At 46.7% G+C, this 15,990-nt stretch overlaps 1 protein-coding gene across 3 annotated transcripts in view; it reads right to left on the minus strand.

The window, feature by feature from the left end:
* ZNFX1 (zinc finger NFX1-type containing 1) overlaps window positions 1–15,990 on the minus strand; it is a 38,319-nt gene that overhangs the window by 4,165 nt on the left and 18,164 nt on the right. For all 3 annotated transcript variants that reach the window (XM_074969703.1, XM_074969705.1, XM_074969704.1), the window contains 3 exons: window positions 5,300–5,445; window positions 4,817–4,927; window positions 751–846 (listed from right to left, as the gene is read on the minus strand). In XM_074969703.1, coding sequence (XP_074825804.1) covers window positions 751–846; window positions 4,817–4,927; window positions 5,300–5,445 — 353 coding nt within the window. The remainder of the gene's footprint in view (window positions 1–750; window positions 847–4,816; window positions 4,928–5,299; window positions 5,446–15,990) is intronic.

Consider the following 15,990-nt stretch of genomic DNA (forward strand, 5'->3'; position numbering starts at 1 on the left):
AGAATTTTACCCAGTTAACTTCTGTATTGACCCCACTAATGTGTTTGACTAAATCATCTTCCAGAAAGGCATCCAGTCTTGACGACATCATGAGATGAAGAATCCACCATTTCCCTTGGGAGTTTGTTCCAGTGGTTGATCACCCTTCGCTGTTAATAATTTGCGCCTTATTTCTAATTGGAATTTGTTTACCTTCAGCTTCCAGCCATTGGTATTTGTTGTGCATTTCTCCGCTAGATTAAAGAGCCCTTTCGTACCCAGTATTTTCTCTCCATGCAAATACTTAGCTCTTTGGGCAGGGACAATCTTTTTGTTCTGTGTTTGTACAGCGTCTAGCACAATGCGGCCCAGGTCCTTGACTACGGTGTAGGCACTAAGGTAATATAAACAACATCCATCCATCTTGTTTATAAGATGACTATTCCTACATCACCTGATTTCTTTATTTAAATTACCAATTTTTAATCAGCTAAACTTGATCAAAGAGACAGAATACGTGAATACAAACCCATAGAAGTGACTGGTTTGGATGATATAAGCAGAGGATCATTCTACCCAGTAAGGGGGGTTGAGAGCACTGTTCCCTCTAAGCTGTGCGCGTGTGCGCACACACACAGACCTAAACCCCGCGCACATGGCGAAACACCGCGCGCACAAAAATTTGCACAGAAGAAATTTTTTGTGCACACAGCCTGTCAAAAATTAGAGGGAACATAGACAGAAATTGCTTGGTGCCTTCTGCAAACTTACCTTGATGTTTTCATACTTGAGGACAGAGGGATGATTCTCCAGCTCCTGGTATATGTGAGGAGTGAGGAGCTGGGCAATCTCAGGGCGCATGCGGTGCTGGAATACAGAAACAAAAGTTAAAGGAGGGCTAGGGTTAGCAGTAGCCAACATAAATGGGCAAATTTCTCACATGATGGAATGAACTGAACCATCCCTCCATTTCTGCTTCATCAGGGAAGACAATGACCAAATACGAGACAATGGTGCCGCAGAAATGGAAACTAACCCTCCCTCTGTCATCAATTCCAATCCAACCAGATGGAAATGACCAAATGTATCTTATGAAGATATGGGACTGTAAGTAAGTTTGTTGCTTTCAGTGCAGTTCCCAGTGGACAGGTTGTCCAGATCACAAAAGCCACCACCAGCATGACATCACTGTGACATTATATACCCCATGTAACCCCCTGTACCCACATATTCACTACTGTTATATGATTATACGTATTGTACAAAGTATGCCTTGTGAGATACCATTTGAAAAGTCACAATCTGTTAAATATTAATGTTATAACGTATCTTCATTGTATATGAAATTATGAGATGTTGCTATGTGTTTTGTGAGTCTGCTTCTCTCACCAGCTTCAGTTATGCAACAGGGAGAGAGCCCAAGAGCAGAAAGGCTGTATCAGAAGATGTAGTGCCTGTGTCTTGAACGGACACAGAAGCTGGTCTGCATGGATCTGACAGATCCCAGCGCTCTTCTCAGGGATTAAGCAAAACCTGGTTTTTTGTTTTGATTTTCAGATTGCTATGGGAGCAGGAATATAAGGCTGAGCTTCCTTTAGACTCCAAGACTCCAACCAGGTAAATTCCTATTGTGACACTACACTCCATATTTGTCATAGTAATATTATGATATGATAATGACATAATTATGATGCATTTTGTAAAAGATAGGTCATGTAAGGGGTCATTGGAAAAGTTATGATTTGCTGTATATGATTATCCTATTTGTATGCATGTATCATTTTTGTATCTAAAGTTATGAATATGGACTACCTGGGTGACACCCACTAGGCAAAATGCTTCCAGCCTAAACAGCTGGTTGTGAAGGGCCTATTCAGAATAATGGGCCATTAGGAAAAACAATAGGCTTTAGGGAGAAGCTTATCCCCCACCTGGTGAGCCTTTCTAAGAATGCTCCGGACAGCCTGTAAGTAATGGCAGCTATGACTCTGCAAGGGCATGTGACTAGAGCACATGACTCTGGACTCAATTTTGAGTACCTGTATTTTTCTACAAACTGGGCTGGGAACTGTTTATGGAACAACGGGTTCCCGCCTATGCTAAGGCTATATAAAACAGGGAGTGACATCATCTGTTGTTCTTCACTCTCCCACAACAACTCAACACCTAAGAAAAGCTCTGAAAGAAAAGAACTTGGAATGGAGGTGGGGATCCCAAGCTGCAAAGCAAGTGCAGCTTGTGCCTTGAGAATCTGCAAGCCTGCTTGTATCATCAGTAGGTCCCTACCAAATTCACAGTCCATTTTGGTCATAGATTTTAAAAATTGTAAATTTCATTATTTCAGATATTTAATCTGAAATTTCATGGTGTTGTAACTGTCGGGTCCAGACCCAACTCTGAGGCAGCAGCACAGAAGTAAGGGTGGCATGGTATGGGATTGCAACCCTTACTTCTGTGCTGCTGCTGGTGAGGCACTGCCTTCAGAGCTGGGCACCTGGCCAACAGCCACTGCTCTCCACCCACCCAGCTCTGAAGGCAGCGTAGAAGTAAAGGTGGCAATACTGCAACCCCCACAACAGTAATCTTGCAACTCCCCCCCCCAACCCTCTTTTGGGTTAGGACCCCCAGTTTGAGAAACATTGGTCTCCCCCATGAAATCTGTATAGCATAAGGTAAAAATACACAAAAGACCAGATTTCACAGTCCATGATGCATTTTTCACAGCCATGAATTTGGTAGGGCCTAATCGTTAGTCAGGGTGAGAAACTGCTAATTCATATCCAATCTTTCTAGTATTTTAGGCTTAGTTTGTGGTTTTGTTTACAGTGGAGTCACATCTTATGCAGGGGTTAAGTTCTAAAGTCAGCGCATAAGGCGAAAATCGTGTATAGTCAAAATTACCCTTGAAAATCCCTTAAAATCACCCATAAAGTATACTGTACATGGTTTTGTGTATACAACCCTCTACAGTAATATGTCTACTGTATACAGTAATGCATAGTATATAATAAAGAGCACATATGCAAAATATAATTTTACAGGACTGTATTTTTAATTACAGGGGGTCATCAGGGCTTGATGTTGATCCAGGAGACGTTGGTGACTGAGAGCTTGGGTGACGGAGAGCGAGTCGTAGACGAAGTGGTTGGCTCTGGTTCAGCTCGAGAAGTTGATTACGTAGGCTCATCTGCTGCTGGTTGTTTTTCCTTGAAAAACATGGTGATCAGCAACTGTCGCTGTTGTCTCTTGAGCTGCTCAAACATTTCTTGATGTGGTCTCAAATCGTCCGTAATACGACGTGTGATTTTGTGGCTTCATTCCATAGAGAGATCGAATTCAGAAATTAAATCATTCAAGTGTTTCGCTGCTTGGAACACTTCAGCAAATTGGGCTTGTCTTTCTGATTTTGAAGTGTAAGCGCGGTTGGGCATTTTTTTCCAGAAGAGCCCAGTCTCATCAGCATTAAAAACTTGTTCCGGAAGATCGCCCTTTTCTTCTATGATTTTCTTTAATTGTTCGGGGGAGGCTTTTGCTGCCTCTTCATTGGCAGATGCAGCTTCACCAGTAGTCTGCACGTTTTTGAGGTTGAAGTGGTTCCTAAAACTGTTAAGCCAACCTTGGCTGGCTTTGAACTCCTTCTCATCAGAAGGCTGTCCTCCTTCGGCGGGAGATTTGAACGCATAGAGGCTAAGAGCCTTTTCTCTAAATGTGTTGCCATCGATAGGCACACGTTTACAGTTCATGTCTTCCAGCCATAAGTTTAATGCCTTTTCAGTCTTCACTAAAGTCTTAACTCGCACCTGGCTCATCATCTTAGCAGTTATTGGAGCACTTGATGCCATGGCTTGACAAATTTCTCTCTCGAATCTTGATGGCACGGATGCTAGATTCATTGCGGCCATATTTACGCGCCACATTGGAGACCGACATACCATCTCTCAATAAGTCCAACACAGCCAGTTTTTCCTCCAACGTTGGAACAGATCGCTGTTTCTTCAGTTGAGCACCAGATGAAGTAGTTGGCTTGCGTTTAGGGGCCATTTTGTACGAAAAATACGTACAGTATCTTTAAACACTAGAATCACACTCAACGCGGCGAGATGCTCACACTATGAGAGGCACGTGGGAACTGACACCGACTGAGGGAACAGCAGATTCATATCTCCCATCTCACGCTCACTCCGGGGCATATGCTCATTGATGGAATGGTGGGCGGAATTGCCCACACTATTTACAGGTATCTTGTTATTTTTCTTTTTTTTTTTGTTGAGCGTGTATAGTTGAATTTGTGTAAGTTAAATGCGCGGATGATGCGACTCACCTGTATTTGCTAGGTAATCTGCTTTGAGCTGTTTGCTATCACTTAAAATCTTTTTGTAGTTAATAAATTTGTTTTATGTTTTAACCTAAACCGGTGTGCTTTTAAATGAAGTGTCTGGGGAAAAATCTCCGTTTGGTTACCACAAGTGTGCATATTCCTCTCACCATGGGGGGGGGGGGGGCAGCAGCGCAATAATGAACTAACACTGTACAGATCCCTGTGTGGTGCAAGACGGTATAATTTTGGGTTTATACTATAGAGGGGGGAACAGGGAAATTGGCCGTTGTCTGCTGTTTGCAGTCAGGTAACCCAGTTTGGATGAGTGGCACCACCTGCTGTCATGTTAGGTGATAACAGGGCCTGGGTGAGGCTGGTTGTGTCCCCAACCCAGCTGTGTGTCTTAGAGGAGCACAGCGGTTCCCACAGTTCCCAGATTGCACTCCGGGGTAACGACCTGTCACACCTATATAATGGAAAATGAGTACAGCAAGCGGAGATTCTAGAGCTGCTCCTCACCTGATAATTCAAGCGGACAAAGGGGAAGCCGACTTTCACCAGCCGCTCAAAGAGAGACATCTCCAGGTTGAAGTTCTTGGCCAGGTCATACACATTAGCACTAGGCCGCAACTGGAAATGAAAGTGTTAGAGTCCAGCTGTTATGAGTTCTCCCACCCATCCATCTGCAACGCTTTCCTTTCTCCACCACTGGAAGAGCAGCAACAGGGTTTTTGAAGCAATGCCAAGTATTCGGGCCAGCTCAGCTACAATGAATCAGGCTTAGAAGTAAGTGAGGTTAAGTTACTGCCAGAGCTGCACAAGAGTTTTGTCCCCGGAAGCACATTGGGGGACTAAGGGGAGGCAGGGCCAGTGACTGCCACTGTGGATTTAGCTATATGGCAGGGGGAGGATGATAAACCTGTGGGACCCTCCTGCTTGGCATTTTGCTGTACCCTATCTCTGTCTCTGTACAGTGGAGCAGGCCCCACACGGACACGTTACCTGCTGGTGGTCTCCAATGAGGATGAGGTGCTGACAGGCTTTGCTCAGAGTGGTGATGGTGTGAGCCTCCAGCACCTCTGCTGCTTCTTCCACTATGACAATTCGAGGCTCCACTTTCTGCAGGATCTGACGGTATTTAGCAGCACCTGGTGGGAAAGAGAAAGGCACCCTCAACAGAGCACAACTTCCCCTACAGGCAGCAAGCTAGTGCCCAGGAACTCCAAGGCAGATATTTTAAGGGAGGGAGAGAACCTCCCCAGGTCTCAGTTCCCAGGAAGACACAAGGGGTTCTCTGCCACACATCGCACATTCCAAGACTCATCCCCAAAGGGGCTTTGTAGCTGGCATCTTGGCCCATGCCCAGGAGGGCTCCTAAGGGTACAGGGAGTAGGTGGTGTGACCCAAAGACCTCTTGATGCTAACGGGCATAGAGATGCATAAAGGTTACAGAAGTCCCCTGGGTCTGGCATCTACATACTAGTTCACCAAAGAGTGTCATGTGAGGTCTCTACTGCCAGCCTGTGTTGCACTGGTTGTCATAATCTTTGCTAAATGTATCTGCAGATAATATGTAAAGGGGTGTGTGTGTGCGTGAGTGTGAGTGAGAGACAGAGAGAGAAATTATGGTTTTAAAGCAGTGACATGCCTTAAGACAGGTTCTACCAGACAGGAAGTAGGAGACACTTATCTCCCCGGCTGGCCATTGTATACTGGTAGTGGTGGATTAACGCTTGGAGCCCCCAGAAAAATCTCATGATGCCAGTACAGGATGATTTAGCTGCTGCACCGTCTGCTCTGCTGGCTGTGCTTGGGGCAAGGATTCTTGGATGCACCAGTTTGGGGGGAGAGGGGGGAGTGGTCAGCCAGTGAGTGCAGCTGGAGGGAGCAGCAGCAGCCATCACCTCTTCCTTTCCTGTTTGTTGTTTTCTTTGCTGCTGCCCATGGCTTCTTGCCACTGCTGGTGACAGGCTCCCCCAGTATCCTCCTGCACCTGGCCAGGCAGCCAGAGATAGGTGGCGAAGGAAGATAGGGAACACCATCTCCTGCTGCATCTCCTCCAGCCCCAAGCTGCGCAGGAATGCCCACTCCTGGCTGAAGTCCTACTGCCCGAAGCCCAAGCTGAGCCGCAAGGACACGGGCTGCAACCTGCAGCACATCAGTGGCCAGAAGAACATAGATGGGGGGGAGAGGGGGCGCCACCAGGATAGGGAGCTCCCCGCGGCTAGGAGAGCCAGGGAAATCCCCGCCACCTCAACCCACAGCGGCAGCTCCCAGGGAAATGCAACAGGGAGCCAAAGGTGGGGGGACGGACGACGACACTCTCTGCTGTCCTGGTCAAGAGGGGAAACATGGAAACTCCAAACCCCCCCTCCTGTGGGAGCCCCCATTGTTTCTTCCTTGCCTCTCAATGTTCAATCACTTCTCTCCCCTAGACATGACCTATTCTCTCCTCTTCTCTTCCAATTTTTTTTCCCTGTCTCATTTGGTGATTGCAAAGTATATGGTGAGACAGGCTTTGTTTGGGGGGTTTTTTTATGCCTCCGTCCACAGTGTTGAGGCCTTTGGATGCCACTATCACTGCATCTCACAATGCAGCATTATTTACCCCCATCCTAATATGTCATGATATAGCCCCATTTACCCCCACCTGAATCCCTAAGACCTTTGTCAAGCCCACCTCCCCGTGCACATGGTTCACAGCCTAGGGATCTTAGTGTGGATTCTTGCATGTCCACTGTGATATGGCATTAATTTACCCCCTGCTCAGCTGATATGAGGCCTTCCATAGTACAGTTCTCCCATCTTAGCAGTGGATGAAAGGCTATAGTGCTACTGACCCCAGACTGCATGATTAAGATGCTTGTGTGTATTTCCCCCCTCACCCAGCATGGACTGATGTGGCACTGTTTAAACTGGGCCACAGCTTCCAGACACAACTCACTCAACTAGGTGTTTCACAAATGAATTGTGGCCCATGCAAATTTACTTAACAAAGATGGTCAGTGGAATCAACTGTTATCATGGGCTAATGGTCATCTGTTGCTATGTGAATGCCAAAGCCAAGCCTGCAGGAGGGATAAAACAAAAGGAAAAACCCAGATAGTTACAGAAGTAGGAGAAATTTACCTTCAGTTTTAGTTACTTTTTTCCCTCCATTACACTGATATGGCATTCGTATAATGGAGTAATGAATGTTCTCTCTCTGCAGTGTTATTGGAAAAAACTACATTCTCATTAGCTTAGTAATGACCAAACATCCTGTTATGTGCTCTAACTAATCAGAACCTGGACTATCCTTAGAAGTGTGATTTAACGTATAAATATAAGCTAGTTTCTGGTTAGCTGAAATAGTTAGTCCTAAAACTTAACTGGTAAAATGTCAACTTTCTCAGGTTGGACATGAATTGCCGTTGGCAGAAGGCCTAGACAATCGCTTTGGCACACATCAGATTCTTTCATAATTTTTTCATAGTTTACGTGATCAGTTGCAAAACTTTGTTTTAAACCAGTTTGCACCATTGGTTGAAAATGGTTGTGTTGTTCATATCCATTCCAATTAGGTGTGTGCGCACGCTGCATGCTCAGTCGTTGGAAAGTTTTTCCCCTAGCAGCACCCGTCAGGTCAGCTGTGGATCCCCCTGGAGCGGTGCCTTCATAGAGCTCAATATAGGACCCTGCCGACCCAGCACTTCCTCCGTTCCTTATTGCCAGCTACTCCAACAGAGGGGAAGGCGGGTGGGTTTGGAATGTATATGAGCAACACATCTCGAAGAACAACAGTTACAAGAGGTGAGTAACCGTTTTTCCTTCGAGTGATTGCTCATATCGTTCCAATTAGGTGACTCCCAAGCCTTACCTAGACGGTGGGGCCGGAGATAAGAGAACACTGATTGCAGCACCGCTCTTCCGAAAGGCGCATCATCTCTGGCGTGCCAGACGATGGCGTAGTGAGAAGTGAAGATATGCACCGCAGACCAAGTTGCTGCCCTGCAGATTTCTTGGATCGGGACCTGGGCCAAGAACACCGCTGACGAGGCCCAGGCCCTCATGGAGTGCGCAGTAAGAGCCGGGGCTCGTATATTGGCCAGCTCGTAGCATGTGCAGATGCACGACGTGATCCAGGATATTCTTGGAGATGAGACCAGGAGTCATTTCCTCCGGTCTGCCACTGCTATGAATAGCTGGTTTGACTTTCTGAATGGCTTAGTGCGCTCAGTGTAGAAAGCTAGTGCTCGGCAAACATTGAGGAAGTGAAGCTGCTGCTCCCAGTTACTGGCATGAGGCTTAGGGTAAAAGATGGGCAGGAAAATGTCTTGACTGATGTGGAAGTGCAACACCACCTGGGAAGAAAGGCTGGATGTCGCCTGAGTTGCACCTTATCCTTGTGGAAAACCATGTAAGGTGAATCAGAGGCGAGGGCCTTTAGCTCAGACACCCTCCTCGCAGACATAATGGCGACCAGGAACACTACCTTCCAAGACAGGTGCAGGAGGGAGGAAGTTTCCAGTGGTTCGAATGGGGGCCCCATGAGCCTGGAAAGGACCAGGTTAAGGTCCCACGCAGGGACAGGCTGCCGGATCTTGGGATGTAGGTGGTCCAAACCTTTAAGGAAGCAACCAACCATACGGTTGGTGAAGACAGATGAACCAGACACTCCTGGGTGGAAGGCCGAGATAGCAGTGAGGTGTACCCTTATGGAGGATGCCACCAGGCCTTGCAGTTTCAGATGTAGGAGGTATTCCAAAATGAGAGGTATCGACGCCTGGAGGGGAGGTATGCGACACTGGTCACACAAACACGAGAATCTCTTCCACTTTGCCAGATACGTGGCTCTAGTAGAGGGCTTCCTGCTACCGAGGAGGACTTCCCTTACTTGCTCTGAGCACGAAGTTCCATGGGGTTCAGCCATGAAGCTTCCAAACCGTGAGGTGGAGGGACCATAGGTCGGGGTGATGGGAGGCAACCGTGGTCCTGAGTGAGTAAGTCAGGGAGGAGAGGGAACATGACCAGTGCCTCCGACAGCTCCAGTAGTGTGGGGTACCAGTGTTGTCGAGGCCACACTGGAGCTATCAGAATTACTTTTGCCCACTCCTTGTGGACCTTGGAGCAGGAGGACCTCATGCACGAGAGGGAATGGGGGAAAAGGCGTAGAGCAGGCAACCTCTCCAGGGTAGAAGGAAAGCATCCGTGAGGGAGCCTGGGCCGTGACCCTGGAAGAAGCAGAACATTGGGCACTTCCTGTTGTGCTGGGTGGCAACCAGGTCAACCTGGGGAAACTCCCACCTTTGGAAAATGAGGTGTAGGACATTTGGCTGGATGGACCACTCGTGCATGCAGAAGGAACTGAGGTGGTCCGCCAGCATGTCCTGAACTCCTGGTAGAAAGGATGCTTCCAGGTGAATGCAGTGGGCTATGCAGAACTCCTGCAGCTGGAGGGCCTCCCGGCATAGGAACGGGCTCCCCCTTGCTTGTTGATGTAAAACATGGTGGTGGTGTTGTCCATTAGAACCGCTATACAATGGCTTTGCAGTCAAGCCTGGAAGGCCTGGCAAGCGAGGCGCACCACCCTCAGCTCCTTGATGTAGGGAGAGCTCATCCTGTGACCATAGGCCCTGTGCCTGGAGGTCCTGCGCCTGGAGGTCCTGCAGATGCGCCCCCCCCCCACTCCCATCCCAGAGCCAATGCATCTGTAACCAGGGACAAGGAAGGTTGAGGATTGTGGAAGGGGCTCCTCCGCACACCGCCTGGGGGTCGAGCCACCAGTGGAGGGATGTGAGGATCTGTCCTGGCACCGTGACCACTGAATTCAAGCTGTTGCTCCCCAGGCGGTAGGCCGATGCGAGCCAGGCCTGCAACGGTCTGAGCCACAGCCTGGCGGGCCAGGTCACGTAAGTGCAAGCAGCCATGTGGCCGAGGAGACTCGGGCACCCCCTTGCTGTTGTGGTTGGGAATTGCTGGGGGCTTTGAATTATATCCGTGATTGCTCAGAATTGGGACTCCAGCAGAAGGGCTTGTGCCTGAACCAAGTCTAACACTGCCCCAACGAACTGTATTCTCTGGGTCGATTCCAAGGTCGACTTCCCCAAGGAGAGGAGGAGACCCAGCCACTCGAACGTGCACCTGACCAAACAGATTTGGAACTGCACCTGTGCCTTGGTGTGGCCCCTGAGCAGCCAGTTGTCAAGGCAGGGGTATACTTGCACCTGCTGGCGACAGAGGAAAGCAGCCACGACTGACATGCACTTGGTGAAGACTTGGGGGCTGTTGAGAGGCCGAATGGTAGAGCAGTGAATTGGTAATGCTTGTTGTTGACCACGAAGCGTAGGAAGCGCTGTGTACTGGACGAATCGCTATGTGTAAGTATGCAAAAAGAAAAGGAGTACTTGTAGCACCTTAGAGGCTAACAAATTTATTTGAGCATAAGCTTTCATGAGCTACAGCTCGCTTCATTAGAATGCATCCGATGAAGCGAGCTGTAGCTCACGAAAGCTTATGCTCAAATAAATGTGTTAGTCTCTAAGGTGCCACGAGTCCTCCTTTTCTTTTTGCGAATACAGACTAACACGGCTGCTACTCTGAAACCTACGTGTAAGTACGCGTCCTTCATGTCGAGGGCGGCATACCAGTCTCTTGGATCCAGGGAGGGGATAATGGTGCCCAGGGAGACCATGTGGCACTTCAACTTTACCATGAGTTTGTTGAGTCCTTGCAGGTCTAGAATGGGTCTGAGACCCCCGTTGGCCTTGGGGATTAGGAAGTATTGGGAGTAGAATCCCTTACCCCTAAGCGCCTGAGGAACCTCCTCAACCTCTCCCATGGCAAGGAGCGCCTGCACCTCCTGGATAAGGAGTTGCTCATGAGAGGGGTCCCTGATGGACTTGGGCACGAAAGCCCTCCAGAGAAAAAAGCAGTCAGGATAGAGGGTAAACCCCCCAGCCCAACTGCTAAGAACAAATACTAACTAACTAAAACGTATAAAGAACAGAGACAAAAACAAAGAGGCTATGGAAATGCAGTAGAACTTGCTCAGCAAGACACCACAGTTGCAACGACTGTCACTGGCAGTAAGAAGAAACTGAGGCGGCTCCAGGTCGGCAGGATCATACATTGAGTACAATGAAGACACCACTCCAGGGGGCTCCACAGCCAACCTGACGGCTGCTGCTAGAGGAACTTTCCGACGACTGTGCATGCAGCGCATGCACATCTCATTGGAATCGAGATAAGCAATCACTTGAAGAAGAACTTAAAGTTCTTAATAATAGAGTAATTTTACCTCAGGTAAGAATTATTTCTTTTAATTAAGTTACTTTCTGGAATTGTGACTGTTGTCTTTCAGACACCTTTGCTTCCACAGTAGAACAACTGGACTGTAACAGGATCAATGGGTGGAAAAAAACGTTTAATGGTCAGGTTTAAGAAAATTGGGGGAGATGAAAGAATCACTTGTTGAACAGTGAATGACTGATTCTTGCAACAGCCATGTTGTCCAGATCAGCAGTGAATACCTTTGTGTAATGGTACAGAAAATATCTAGCCAGACTCATTTTCTATGTGGAAAAACTGAGCAATTAATTTAGGCATAATGAACTGGAATAGGATTTGCTTTATTAATGCAGTGTGTAAACACTGAATGGCATCTTTGTATTAATGATTTTTGATACATTTGTGTTTTTAATGGGGAGTGGGGGCCCAAATGTTCTTTTGCCCAGGGCTCTAATAAACCTCTGTATACTGGGTGTCATACAATGAAGGTCTATTGACATAAGTCAAATGCTAATGAAGAGATTGCAGGAACTTCAAGAGAGGAAATTAACAGGAAGAGGTGAACGGGGGGGGGGTGTGAGGGAGTGTACATACACACACACACACACACCGGTTTACAGATGAAGAACAAAGGACTGGTCTAATGTATCCAGGGGTGCAGAGAGACGCTCAGGCACCCTTCATCTAGGAAGAAAAGCAGCTGGCAGGCTTGGTTTTAGGAAAGGATGGTCTCAGCCATCCTGGTTGAAAAATACTGTGAGAAGGACTCCAGGTAAGCAGCACCTTCTTCGATAAGTAGGCATGTTAGTTAAATTTAGGCTCCAGAATGTGTGTATGATGTTGGATTGTATTCATCACTAACCTGAAAAGGTATGGTGGAGCTTGTGTAGGCTAAAAGGAGAGCGCTTATGTTGACTATGGATGGTGGGGTTAAGGAAGCTGATGCCTGGCAGGCACAGACAAGGTTTCATCATGTGAAGGGCAGGTGGTAGCTAGGTGCCCCACAACCCTAGACATCCCTGGGAAGCATTACAGATGGGCAACAAGTGTGGTCCTACGACCTTTGCTTCTACCATGTTCCTAACCGTCTCCTTCTGCAGGAACTACCCATTCAGCTCATGGAGGAGAAAAGGTTTGTGGAATTCACATAACTGGAATATTGGTTTCGAAGGGAACAGCTTGTTCAGGAAGGAAAATAAGGGAGGTTGTGTGGCTCAATATATCAAAGATATACACTTGCACGGAGGATGAGATAGAAGTGGGAGGTATACCTGCTGAAAGCCTCAGGGAAATGATAAAAGGGGTAAAAAAAAAAAAAACAAGGGTGATGTCAGGGTGGGTGTCTACTACAGACCACCTAACCAGGAAGAAGAAATGTATGAGGGTTTTGTTTGTTTGTTTTTTAAACAACTAACAAAATCATCCAAAACAGAAGACTTGGTGATGATGGGAGACTTCAACTTCCCAGACAGCTGTTGGGAAAATAATAGAGTAGGGCACAGATTATCCAACAAGTTCTTAGAATGCATTGGATACAATTTTTTATTACATATAAGTGGGGAAAGCAACTAAGAGAGGCTATTCTGGATTTGGTCCTGACAAACAGGGAGGACCTAGCTGGAAGGCAGCTTGGGTGAAAATGGTCATTAACCACTGGAACAATTTACAAAGCATCATAGTGGATTCTCCATCACTTGCAATTTTTAGATCAAGATTGGATGTTTCCTAAAAGCTCTGCTCTAGCAGTTATTTTGGGGAAGTTCTCAGGCCTGTGCTATACAAGAGGTCAGACTACAAGATCACAGTGGTCCCTTCTGGCCTGGGAATCTATGAATCCTTCTTGAATTGTGGACACTAGAACTGGATACAGTATTCCAGCAGCAGTTGCACCTGTGCCAAATGCAGAATTAATATTAAACTACTAACTCCTACTTGATATTTTCTTGTTTATACATCCAAGGAATGCATTAGCCCTTTTGGCCACAATTGCACTTGCAAGCTCATGTTCAGCTGATGACCCATCATGACCTTTAAGTCTTTTTCAGAGAAACTGCTTCCCAGATAGTCCCATTCCAATCTTGCAAGCGTAGCCTGCGTTCTTTGTTCAGATACATATGTCCTTACATTTGCCTGTATTAAAACACTGTTTCCTTGCATCCAGTTTACCACACGATCCAGATCACTTTATATGAGTGACCTGTACTCTTCATTATTCACCACTCCCCCAATTTCTGGGTCATCTGCCAACTTGATCAGTGATGATTTTATGTCATCCACCCCCGAGATCACTGATAAAAATGTTAAATATTGTAGAGCCAAGAATGGATCCCTAAGGGACCCCATTAGAAACACATCCATTCATGGATTATTCCCCATTTACAGTTACCTTTTGAGACCTTTCAGACAGTTTTTAATCTATTTATTGCATGCCATGCTAATTTTGTATCAGTCTAGTTTTCTAATCAAACGTTGTGTGGAACCAAGTCACATGCCTTACAGAATTCTAAGTATATTGCACAAACGCTATTACTTTTATCAACCACACATGTAATCTCAAAACACATGTCAAGTTAGTTTGACAGGATCTATCTTCCACAAACCTCCACTGATTGGCATTAATTAATCACGTCCCATATCAGCCCAAGCCCCTATTACCCAGATCGTCCTATGTACTCTTAAAATATTGGCACAACATTAGCTTCTTTGTAGTCTACCGGAACATCCTCAGTGTTCCAAGATTTATTGAAAAACAACCTTAATGGTCCAGTGAGCTCCTCAGCCATCTCTTTTAAAATTCATGAATGCAAGTTATCCAGACCTGCCGATTTAAAAATGTCTAACTTTAGTAGCTGCTATTTACCATCCTCCTGGACTTACTGTTGGAATGCAAAGTATTTCATCATCATCATCACATCTGTTTTTTCCCCTAAATACAGAATATTTATTCAGCTTGTAGCCAAGAATAAAGTATATTTAGGATATAGAGGTGAAATCTAAGTATTAATTAATGCTGTAACACAGGACCTACAGGCCTCAGGCCTATCAGATGTTCAGCTGAGCCACACGAGGCTTTAGACCTGAAACAGGTTGGCATGACTAGCTGACTGAAAGATAACCATGTATCAGTAAAGTATAAGATTACAATAATAGATGTGTTAAGTGCAGATGTTCCAGAAACTATGTAGCAATAGACAGCAAAATGTGCTGAAAGTGCCAGTTAATGCCTGATAGTAACATTTTGAGGAATTCTGTAAAAACCTCAAGTTGCTATGGTAACTCATTGACAGTGTCACAGAGTGCCCGGGCGATGCTCTGGAACTACTCCCCATGAAGCCAGTCAGGACTCTGGGGAAGTCTCCTTTCTGTGAGCAGCCTGTCTGCAGGACACACAGCTCACACAGCTTCCACCTTCCTGGGTCTGACCTCGGAGCATTCAGCATCCTCTGCCCCTCCGTGCGCTTCCCACAGCGAGTCCGCTCAGCCGGGGCTCCTGGGGAAGCCAGAGGGTCCTGCACCCCAACTTCACAGTCAGATGCGACTCTCAGCCAGCCAGCAAAAACAGAGTTTTATTAGACCACAGGAACATGGTCTAAAACAGAGCTTGCAGGTGCAAAGAACAGGACCCCTCAGCTGGGTCCATTTTGGGGGGCAGTGAGCCAGACAACCACGTCTGCCCTTCACTCCATGTCCCCAGCCAGCCTCAAACTGAAACTCCCTCCAGCCCCTCCTCCTCCGGGTTTTGTTCCTTTCCCGGGCCAGGAGGTCACCCGATTCCTTTGTTCTCCAACCCTTTAGCTCTCACCTTGCAGGGGGGAAGGGCCCAGGCCATCAGTTGCCAGGAAACAGGGTGTCGGCCATTCTCTGTGTCCAGACCCCTGCACACACCTGCCCTCTAGGGCTCTGCAATGATCATACACTAGATACTTAAGAACTGTGTAGGGGAAACTGAGGCACCCCCACACTATTCAGAGGAAACATTAAGAACAGTCCCACTTCGTCACACACAGACGTTAATGAAATAAGAGGAGCTAAGGGGATAGCCCATGAGAAGTGGAGCACCCCTAAAATAATGGGGTGTGGAAGTATGGATAAGGAAAACCGGTCCAGCGCACCAGCGGCTTTCCCTGAACAAGCAGCAGACCGGCTTTGAGAACCACTGGTCTAAGATTATCCAATCACCAATCCATCACTAAGGCTACAAATACTCCTGCCTTTTTTACATTGATAATTCTATCATTTCCATTTGGTAATGGCCCAATACATTTTATTCATAATGTACTTAATCTCTTCCTTGTCCTTACTCTGGTGGCCATAGATGTCTCAATGTGTCCTTTTGCTTCCTTTATCAGTTTTTTACAATTCCTAGCTTCTGGTTTATCATCTATTTTTCCTTTCTTCCAATTGTATTTAAAGATTTATAGCTG

The sequence above is a fragment of the Natator depressus genome, chromosome 13, assembly GCF_965152275.1.
Source record: "Natator depressus isolate rNatDep1 chromosome 13, rNatDep2.hap1, whole genome shotgun sequence".
NCBI lineage: Eukaryota > Metazoa > Chordata > Testudines > Cheloniidae > Natator > Natator depressus.